This window comes from Morone saxatilis, unplaced genomic scaffold, assembly GCF_004916995.1.
Source record: "Morone saxatilis isolate NCDOM2014 unplaced genomic scaffold, NCSU_SB_2.0 Contig5, whole genome shotgun sequence".
NCBI lineage: Eukaryota > Metazoa > Chordata > Actinopteri > Moronidae > Morone > Morone saxatilis.
In genome coordinates, this window is record NW_023340095.1 from 25,377,042 (window position 1) to 25,388,234 (window position 11,193).

The 11,193-nt window shown below is 40.4% G+C and overlaps 1 protein-coding gene across 3 annotated transcripts; it reads left to right on the forward strand.

Moving 5' to 3' along the window:
* The first annotated feature begins 7,511 nt into the window (after positions 1–7,511).
* LOC118339598 (ATP-dependent RNA helicase DDX3Y-like) lies at positions 7,512–11,072 on the forward strand. Of its 3 annotated transcripts, XM_035677316.1 has the most exons (6): positions 7,512–7,687; positions 7,778–7,849; positions 8,705–8,756; positions 9,118–9,165; positions 9,845–9,904; positions 10,441–11,072. In XM_035677316.1, the coding sequence occupies exons 2-6, from the start codon at positions 7,805–7,807 to the stop codon at positions 10,581–10,583; spliced, it is 348 nt and encodes a 115-aa protein (XP_035533209.1). In that variant the 5' UTR covers positions 7,512–7,687; positions 7,778–7,804; the 3' UTR covers positions 10,584–11,072. The 3 variants fall into 3 exon arrangements, with proteins under 3 accessions (XP_035533209.1, XP_035533210.1, XP_035533208.1); XM_035677317.1 differs by having other exon boundaries at positions 7,519–7,849; positions 9,848–9,904; positions 10,441–11,069; XM_035677315.1 differs by having other exon boundaries at positions 7,519–7,849; positions 10,441–11,054.
* The last annotated feature ends 121 nt before the right edge of the window (positions 11,073–11,193 follow it).

Here is an 11,193-nt window from a genome sequence, read left to right on the forward strand (position 1 = left end):
GGAAATCATTGCCATAAAGACACTCTAAAGCCTAACATGCAATACGGATGAGAATATGCTGGTGATGAAAACACCATTCTTTAGATGAGACAAAATGTTAATGCGTCATTTCAACATATGATAGTCCTGTTTAGATCCCATACTACTAGGGAGACAAGCGAGAGCCCTACAAATCTCTTGCCTATTACAATTGTAGCACAGAACATCGCAGGGACCTTTGGTGCGATGACAACTGTGATTTAATTATTTGTTTCTCGTTTGAGAGAGCACAGATCAACCTGCGTTAATCTAAGGTATATCTACACCTGGCATATTACACCACAGTAAAAAATTTAAGGAAAAGGGAGAATATACACTTCAGTACAAATAAGCATAACCACCATTAATGGGGTGTATTATATAACAGGACCATAAATTCAAGTCATGAGATCAAGTTGCAGACAATAATCATTTTATTGCACAATTTCTGCTGTAGAAACACACTTGAAAACTCATTTAGGGCTGACATTCCTATAGAAGATGAACCATCAGACCCAAAGCAACATTCATTTTCAATGTTGTATATCTCAGGGTACCTTAAGCATCGATATGTATCTGAAACTATCAAGCAACCTTATGAAGTCAATTCATTATTTTTCTATACTCAGAGAACACTCCATTTATAATTTTATTTTAGGACGCAATATAGACAACATTGTTAAGGATACTGATAAAATTTAAAACAGACGGACATATTTAAACTGTTGATAAGACGAGACAACACGTTATTTCTTATGTGCATATAATCCAATTAGTTCTGCAACATAACTCGCATCAAACCTGATGACCCCCACTGACAGCATTCAAACTTTCCTCTGTTTGTTGTATATCACATCTGGTAATAATCCAGCCTTTCCTACCTGCAAGCCTCGTTTATCGGACTGGTGGTTGATTGATTTTTTTGGGGGTAAGACTAGTGTGAGGTCCAGTATTTATCAAGTCTTCATCGTCTTTGAGCAGGTATAAAGTCTGGGCATGCTCGAGTGGACGGGTATTAGTGGTATTGAGATTGTAAACCTAAGCCAGTCCAAATACTCTTCCCAAGTATCTTGTAACTGCAATATAAAACATCCCACTTTGTTGTTTTTGGCATTAATTTCAATTATAAACTGCTAGAGAAAGATTGACACAAGCGCAGTATTCTGCACCTTTTCCGGCGCGAAAAGTGACTAGAGATTGATGGTATATCCCGATTTCCTCTCTTATAAAGCTTGTCACAACTAATTTGCGCACGGTGGTTTTCACCATTGACAGAATACAAAGGACGATAAGAACAACAAACCGAGAGAGCGAGCGGCGAGAGACGCAGGAGGAGACAGTCCAGATGGCGAGGAAGTGAGGGGACTTGGTCTGATCTACACTCCTATAAATTAGAAGACCAAGATACACCATGGTTTTGTCCATCAACCTGGGAAGATAAAAAATAATATCATACTCGTCTACCTGATAGAGAACCACACGAAAATAAAGAGCAAATACGGAGGGTTTAAAATTCTTATCTAACGCGCGACCTTCATCTATTTATTTTATGATAACATGCAGGCTATGAGCCACCACTGGCGCCTACTTGTTAATATTCGACGACGCATTGTACGCCCTAGTATGAAGTCTTCGCCAAACACTTACACAACACAGCCTTCCTGGCGACTATTTTTGAGTGTTTTGGGAGACCTGGGACGGAATGAAAGCACGTAAACCACGTAGCCAGCTTAAGGCTGATTAGTAATGCTATGCCATCGCTATTGAGACACCAATTTGTAGCCCCACTTGGCGCGAGGTTCAGTCGCACCCTTACACAAAAAATGGAGAAACAAGGAAGCGTGTCACGACACGCAACTCTCCCGGGGTTGGCCCCTGCATTTTCCCCCTAATCGATTCTACTAGGCAATCTACGTTGATGCCAAATTAATTTCCCACCAGATAAAACCAAGAGGAATAAATCCTTCCATTTGATTATCAATAGGCAGGAGCATTTAGGTGTCTGTCCACATGGCTGAAATGTCTGGGCAGAAAAGGCTCATAAAAGACCACGTCACCAATATAGCGCTTTAAATACCCGCAATCTCTTCTCTAGGCGACGGATTCCATTATTTTCACAAAAACAAACCCAATAAGCCTCGGGCTCGATTTGCCTTTTTCCTTCTCTTCTCGGTGCCGTAGACATTCGCACACAATCAGTCCGGTTAAGCTTTTAACCGTCTCCTACTTCTGACTAGACTCCGCCGACTGCTGGGTCCTGCCTCATGCGCACTGAGCATACTAGTGCAGGAGCTGACAACACAGGCTGACGAACACCTAGGGGATTGCGGCCATTATATTCCATATACCGTTTGGCGCATGTTTGTCGCTTAGACACCTGAGTTTACATGGACACACTCTCAGTATTTCCCGTTCCTTCAACAAGAGAGGTGTGCCATACTAGAGGGCGACATGGAAAGGGGTAGACTTTTCGCTATGGTATACAGTACACACGCACTAGAATAAGAAAAAAAAAAAAATGGTATATACAATGTCGCCGTCTTCTCTATTTGGAGGTACTATTATGCCCGGAAAAATACCGCTCCAGTGGAAGGTTTTCTTAAACCTATTGGTTTTCCGGCCACTATAAGTGGCCTCATCCGTACCATTACATGGAAATCTCTGTTTCTTCATTACCAAGTTGAGGTCGTCACTAGTTATAGCCTAGTGAATGGCCACCTTGATCTCGGAAAGCCTCCTCCTTTCCCTTGTGGCGGTATATGCGGACGGCAACAGTGCATGAAAAAATACAAAGATGTTTCGGCGGGCGACACTCTGGGACTGCGAGCCTGACGGTCATCACACCCACCTTTTTGACTTCTTATTTCTTCAACGTAGTCCACGAGGGTTCTCAACGTGCCATATGCCATACACTCCTTTCAACTCTGCCACGATACCGAAGTATACCGTTGCTTTCCAGTATACCAGCCCGCTCGCCGCCGTTTCCATAAACAAGCATACTCACCCCTAGGGCAATGTTTTGTACATGCTTGAAGAATCACGTTTTTAGATAACGATTTATAATACAATGATATAACAAAAACATGTCATGGTCACTTGTAACTATTAAAAAAAAATAAAAAAAATATAAGGACTCGCTCCGGCAGAGTCACAGTAAAGATCGATAGCGGCACGCAGCCTCAGGCCCTGAATAAACGGGGAGAGACGGAGACACACACATCTCGCGTGATTCGCGTTTCGTAGTCACATTCATATCACCAAAAGTCAAAAATAATTAAATATGATTCAACTTACCTTAAGCAATGGTTTCTTGAATCACCAATTTTTTGAGTGCAGTTCGTGCGAGTATCGTGACCTTTCTACTCATGCGGTCCATTAACATGCGCGCTATATCATTCAGAGCAATATGGTCCAACATTTGATGTCCAAGAAATATTGGTACTATGGGGGGAGCGAGAGGTACCCCGTGTTTTCTCTGACATCGGCACTGAGACCTAAACAATTATAGAAGCCACTGCGGTAAGAACTGCTGTCTTACATGCACAGCCCAATAGACCACCTCCTTTACTGAGGTTCTTGCAACTCCGGCCGACAGTCAGGAGGTTAATATGAAAAGACACCGCAGCTCAGTTTAGTCACTGATATTCTTTTCAATATAAGGGAAATGTACAATACAAAAACAAGGCGAAAGTGTGAGTATGATAATCCATTTCTAGTCCAAGTGAGAAGTAGAGATGAGGTGTTAAGTTTTCAGTAAGGGTATGGGATAAATCCTCTGTGGTCTTACGTTTTACCGACTTTGTGATGACATTAACTTGATGGTTCGTGACTTTCAACCATCTAACTAAGCACCACTTTGCTGGGGAATATCGTTGTTACTAATTAATGTTAATGCTACAGACTATATCGCTTGTGCCGCAAGATATGGCTAGACTTTCCCAGTATAAGAATAGAACAGAAAATGCAGAATTTTCGACAATCTATATAAAGCTAGATATAATTTGTTGAACTTTGATTGTATTTCATCCAGGAGTATTATGGTTAATTTTGATTTTAATCTTGAGTAAACCGGATACTTGAATATACATCTTCGGCCTCCTCTTAATGGGTGACATACAAATATTATCACGTATACTCCCTCACTTAACACACCAGTACCAATCTCTTATAACTGACTGCCACAGGCAAAAACCAACGCAGAGTATAAAACCAGACATCATTATACATCTGTTTCGTCAGCGGGCTTACTTCCTCTCATCAGAATGAAAAATGAAGTCATAACGGGAACGCACTCTTGGGACAATCAAAACACACCCTGTCAATCACAATGGTCTACTATACTTTGTCTGTACATGCAAAAAACGAGATGGGTCTGCAAACAAAAGGTCATCTCCTAAGTTTGATCAGATCCAGATGTAATAACCTGGAATTAATAAGCTGAATTGTTACCTCTTTCGGTCTATCATGTTCCATCCTTTTTGATTATAAAACCAAATCGTTTCAGTTCACCAACAAAAAAATTGTCCTCACTTTCCAATACATTTGTGGAGGCATGTACATTTTGCCCTAAAGGAACAGTTAAAACATTTTGGGAACTACCACATTCTTACTGATCAGTTAAATGACAAAATGTAGAAAGTAAATGCCAACACCATTACTACACGCTTTCTGATCTTCCGACACATCATCAAAAGCACTTTTTACATGTGTCCTACATCTCACAGACCTTCCTCACACACATTCACAGGGATGAGCAAAGTCATCAAACAGAAACAACATCATTCATCACACAATTATAACAGCATCGGAAAAATTCGGGGTCAGTAAATCTGCCAAGGACTACTTCGACACCGTGGCAGGAGACCGGGAATCGACCAACAACACCCGCTTACGTGAACACACGCTTTTACCTCTGACCTACAGCCAGTATGTATATAATGTATACTCCCCTTCTGTCTGTACAGTCGATAAGAAGCTGGAGCCAGCAATGATTAGCTTAGATCAATGAGGACTGGTCTGGCTCTGTCCAAAGAGGGCTAAATCAGTTCTATGATGAAATGTATTGCATTTGTATATTTGTATATATACCTCATCCTTGGGACTCCAGATGTGTGAATCATTGTGGAGAGAGTACTGTCCCCAAAAATCTAATTTTGTTAAATAATTAGTGCACTTACTGTTAATGTATTCCCTTTAATAAACAATCCTGATTCATGGCAATGCATACACAAACTTTATTTGACTTTAAGGGGGGGAAAAAATCTTATTTTCATAAATTGTTCTTTTTTTTTTTTACACACACAGGCTGAAATCGAGGTTTCCGATGCAGGGTTGTGGACATGCCAACAGGGAGAGGGATGGGGCTGCAACGTTAACAGCGCCCCATGAGCTGGCTTGGGGTTAGGTGCCTTGCTCAAGGGCACCTCGGCAGTGCACAGGGGGTGAAACTGGCATCTCTCATTTTGTGGTCTGTGGGACTTGAACCGGCAACCCTCCGCAAGCCAAGTCCCTACACACTGAGCTACTGCCACCTCTAAGACCAGATTGTGTGCACCATCATTGATAAATACAAAACCTACTAAAAAATTGACTGGCTCCAGTCGCAATAAGGGGAATTATGTTTTAAGAAACGGTGGGGGCCTGGAATAGGATAGAATCAACTTCATTGTCACATACACAGTACAACTTATAGTGAAATCCTCTTTGTACTCTGCATTCAACACATCCTATGTACTATAGGAGCAGTGTGCAGCCTACATGTTTTTATGCTGGGAGAAACCAGAGCACTCCCCAAAATTTACAACAGTGGTTGCCAACCAGTAAATGCTGATATTTTACTCAGTTGGCGTATAAAATGTGTGAAATATTATTTTGTCCAGCAGAGGGGGCCAGATGCCCTGCCACGCAAACCTCAAGAAGTCCATTATGTGGACCACAACAAGTCAACTTGTCTACTTTATGTGTTGGGAATGTTTTGGTCCCAAAAACCAAGAGTTTAAGAGTTCCCAAACACTGGAGAAACAAAACAAAGATTCACAAACATATATTCAGTTTAAATAGAGTGCGTAATGAACGATACAGGTTTACCCACCTCACACCCACTCATTTTTGTATCCTGTTGAGCAACATTTTTTGAGAGGTAGGTGCACCTTGGTGCTTGCCCAGTCCGTACAGAAACACACTGTAAGTCCCTGAATGACTAATGGATAATGACTAATCAAGCTGACGCATTGGGGCAGATAGGTGTAAATATACACACCGATGTCCCTGCTTAACCTACCAAAGAGGACCAGACAAGTGAACAATGACAATGTTTTATTAACGCCACGTATAAAAGAACCGAGAAGTGACATCTTGAAGATAGAGTAAGGGGGGATTTCAGTCCATCATTTCAGAAATCTCTCACCAGTTGACCTTTCTCCTTGTAGCCAGTTACTTCTGGTATACCTTGTCCCAGCAACATATGGTCTCCTCCACCCCTCACCCTACTGGCACAGCATAAAGCAGGGGGATAAATGACTGGAACAGGCCTCGCAGCCTGCACTGTATGCACATTGGAAGACACAGTGCTAGAAAAGAAAGGGATGAGAGGGGGGTTGTGAGTGGAAAAGACAGGGGGAGGCTTTGGTTGAGTTTATGCTTGACCCTCCTGACCTTACAAAGGACATCTGAAACCATATGATTAGGGGGAAGGTCAGCCACCCCGGAAGTTGCGTGTCCCATTTTGAACTATTTGAGGAAACAGTTAATGTAAATGATTATATATTCAGTATATAGTGTTTGATCCACATCTTTCTCTGTGTTTATGGCATTGCTCAGTTTCTTCTGTGTCTGTCCTCTTTGCTCCTCGTCTTCCAAGACATATTCTCATGCCATATTCTTTATGTCTATGCACTCTAATTAATTGGACATTCTGTTTGAGTGTTATCCTGCAATTGTTATTTTTGTCAACCCTTTGCATATAGCATATATTACTTCCTGGAGGAATTTGGTTGCTCTTCTAGGTTTTGAAAAGGTTTATCAAGTTATCTAAATTAGTAAATCACAAACACAGATACACTTAAAACAGTCCTCAAATACTCATTAACAGGAGCGTGGGAGACTTTAAGGGGTGTCAGTAATATGCTGATTTAATCACATATATCAATATTTTTTTTATGGAAAACAACTATCACTCAGTCTAAATTGTGTTAAATAATATGTGTTAATTTCCAGTTTTTAATTTCTTATTTTCATTAAGTGTATGCCAAATCCCTTTCCTATTTAGGAAAAATTGATATATGTTACGAATATTCAGGTTTCTGTTCTGTGTTTTTAAAGAGGCATTGTCAAACATTACGCTAATGACGCATTACTTGAGGAACACCAACCGTAATGATTGGTTTCATGTTCTACTTTTTCCAGTGTTGGCCATACCAATCGGAGATGAAAGGAAACATCGCGACATTTGCCCAACACCCCGTCGGTCTGGGGTTACAGAGGCGATATCTCGCGCTACCTCAACGCTCGATGTCTCATTCCACCACGATCAAGACTGCCGGGAGGGGGTTTCTGTTGAACAGCACACAGCAACCATTTCATTTGGAAACTTGAACGGAATTTATATTTATACCAAACATCGTCTTTTTATTTATTTAAAGAAAACGTTATCGTCTAACTAACTTTATAGGTAACCACTGTCTCAAGATCGTAATTTGTACAGAAAAGTAAAGCTAAGTTATAGCCGGCCGTGCTAACAAAGAAAATCCTTTCTCTTCAGAAATAATCCCCACTACTCTCTTTAGTTATGAGTCATGTGGTCGTTGATAATCCACACGGTCTAGATCAGCAGGTGAGTGCTTTAAACTGGCTACTTCTTTTTTTGTCATAGTAATGTGGTGATTTTCCATTACGCACATGTAGTTTCGACATAGAAAAAGGGAGCTTCGTTCGCTAAGTCGCTAGCCTCTAGCTAAGCTAACGCTGCGGCTGGTAAAATGGAGGTGATGTCGCCGTAGAGAAGATTGTGATGGCGGAGCTCGTCACTACGCTGTGCCTGTCAAGTAAACTAACACGATTATTAGTCCAGTGTTTACCATAAAACGGCTAGCAGTAGTCCTAAAAAAAGCTAGACATGACATGGGAACCGCCTCTTTTGAAAATTTGTTTCATTTAATGAAAATGTACAAGGTTATCTAGCATGTACCTCCGGCTGGTATTGTACCAAGTTAGCCGGGCTAATGTTGGGCCTTCTCAACCTGAAACGTGGCGCAGGAGAAAATGTTGGCAGCGGGTTTTAGCGACCATTAATGTTTTTGTAAATGTAACACACTCGGTTTAATGATTCCTTCGAGTAGAACAAATTTGGATAAGTTATTCCACTCTACGCATTAATGCATATTTCCCTTTTTGTCATGTTTTAATTTGTCGGCATTTACTTTTTTATGATTTATGTATCAGGCTTTATCATGCCATGTCGGTTGAAATCGACAATGGTGGTCTCTTTGATTAATGGTTTGTTTGAGACTAAAGACAAACCCTTCTGGAACTATTTAATAAGTAGTGGATAACCAAACATTTTAAGTTGGAGAATTGCTTATATTTAATTACATCTACTCGCTATTTCAAGGACAGTCAGTGTATTGTTTTAACATAGTTATCTATTGTTGGTGCCATATTACAAATGTTGTAATCTGCTTTTTTGTAGCTTGCTGCCCTAGACTTGAACTCTGCTGACGGACAAGGCGGAGGAACTGGCAGTGAGTAATGAAGCTGATTTTACTACTTTACTGTACTGATGATTACCTTACCTTCAGTTTAAGCCCTGTGTAATGTTTTTCCAATTTGATACTTTTGAATTGACATTCAAGTTACTAATGTAAACCCCTGTCTTCGCCCAACTAAAACAAGCTGCACTTTTACAAAACAAGTACACAACAAGGACACTATTCTTTTAGTGTGTTTATCTTTGAGGGAAAACAGTGGTTTAAGTTGTGATTATTGGAATATTATGTTATGTTCTATAATGTTTCTTTCAGTGTATGCATAACTTAAATAATTAAGTCTTAGTGAATCAACAGTTAACTTTGTGCTACGTGTGTTTTTTTTCTCTCCATCTAGGGCGTTACATTCCACCTCACTTGAGAAACAAAGATGCTTCTAAAAACGGTGAGTTTAATGGGACGCTGAACCACAGTCAGACTGTCAGCACAGGTTGAGTTGTGGTGCTCTTACATTTTGGCCCATCAGAGCATGGTAAAATCAATAAAATCAAGCACAATTGAGAAGACATTGGTGAGGCAATATTTGTTTCTCAACATTTTGATCTTGGCAGTGTTTTTTTTTTTGCTGCATCAGACCATAGAAATGTTGAGGATCTTGTTTTTTTTATTTTTTTTATTTTTTTTTATATAAATATACTAGTGCACTAGTGGCTTTGGCCTGGAATTATCATTAAGAGTTCAAGCTTATTTTAGTAATGCAAATTTTAGCTGTTAATTTAACTATTTTCATAATGTGGACATAGTTCATATTTTCCCATGTTCTTCCCAAGTTTATACTTGTCTCTTGTGAACAAAAGGAATGCTTGCTGTTGACTGCTCTCATAGAGGGGAAATGTGGAGGGTGGGTGGGATGTATTTTAAGTATGAAATGGATAAATGTTTTTAGTCTAGATGAGGTGGCTGAAGTTTGTTTCTGCACTTGCTTAGCCTCTTAAAGGCTTAAACCAAGACACTTGTTGTGCCTGGAATACTCATAAGTTGAATTAAAAAAATAAATAAATCATGGAACTGTGTCACTGCACACTTGACGTTTTTCTCGTTTTTACTGTTTTCTTATTCCACAGCAGGAAATGCTTATTCCGCTGGTAGACAGTGCGGTTATTCAGTGGCACCAATAAATCTCTGTAAGTCCCTTCTGTCTGCTTTCGCTGAGGGCAACCAGCATTTTCAGATGCATGAAACAGCCATTTTACACACCAGCAAAACCAGTGCGGGGGGGGGAGATTAGGTTAGAGCTATACACTATACAGTAGAAGTTAATGATGGGCTCATGATTAATTGATGTGCTTCTCTCTGCTGGGATGCTTGCAGTCAAAATGAGAAATGTTACAGGTAAAGGGCAATTTAATGTAAGCATATGCTTCTTGGTTTCATTTTAATTTTTCTTCAGTTTTTTAAATCTATTTGTTCATTGGAATGATTTTTTCCCCCATTGTAAATCCAAGACCATATTTCACCTGCAATGTCCCCCAAGTTTCTTAAACAGTGCCCACATCCATGGCAGGCAGTGTCCTCAGAGACACAGAAATAACTATACTTCAGGGTGGGAAGACTGTAAGATTGGTAACTACTAGTGTAAGGTCATGCCCAACACGCATACAGCACAAGCCAGTAATTATGGGCGAGTCTTTTTATAGCCTGCTTCCCTACCTTTGCTCAGGTTACCCAAGACTGACTTCTCAAGAGCTTGCCTTTTACCATGCCTACAGTGGGGGTTGGCGAAACAGATGTGGTATACCTAGACCTCCACCTGCATGCCATGTCATCTACTTGTCAGCAGAGTTTCATAGTGTATATAGCTGAACACCAGGCACAATCAACATGCCTTTGCTTTGTCGTGGTCACTTGGGGAAAAAGCTGCAGAAATCTGGCCTAACACAGCATTCGTCAAAGCTTGCAAATGAAGTTGCTTATGATGCATGGTGCCTTAAAGACTCTGCACTGCATCACTAGTGTGACTGTCTTACTAATAAGATGTCAGGTGTGAAAGAATTGTTCAAGACGTATACTTCTTTGCATTGTCTTACTAATCATGCCCTTTGAACGTGTTTCAGTTGCAGACATGAAATCAAAGCAGGGATTTTATTTTGCCAGGAAACTGAGCCTAATACTTCTACATTGACATAATTAAATCCCACTCATTAATAAGAAGTCTGTTCTTTCTTTGAGCTGTCTGTGTCCACCTGAGACATACTATTGAAAAGTCCCAAGTGGGATTGTTGAACAATGTGCTGAGAACCTGAATGCATGCAGGCATTTGATTGCTCTAGGTGATTTCATTGATTAGTTACTTCTGTCTGTTGTGAAGTTGGAATAACCATTGAAATCTACTGGAATACCCCCCACCCACCCACCCACCCCCATTGCCACATGACTGACCTGTAGCTTCTGTCTCAAAGGGATGTTTGTTTCT

Coding starts and splice junctions, on each gene's coding strand:
- LOC118339598 (XM_035677316.1), top strand. CDS start 7,805: ATGAGTCATGTGGTCGTTGATAATCCACACGGTCTAGATCAGCAG. Junction 9,166..9,844: donor CAAAGATGCTTCTAAAAACG/GTGAGTTTAATG, acceptor CTTATTCCACAG/CAGGAAATGCTTATTCCGCT. Junction 9,905..10,440: donor AGTGGCACCAATAAATCTCT/GTAAGTCCCTTC, acceptor ACCTTTGCTCAG/GTTACCCAAGACTGACTTCT.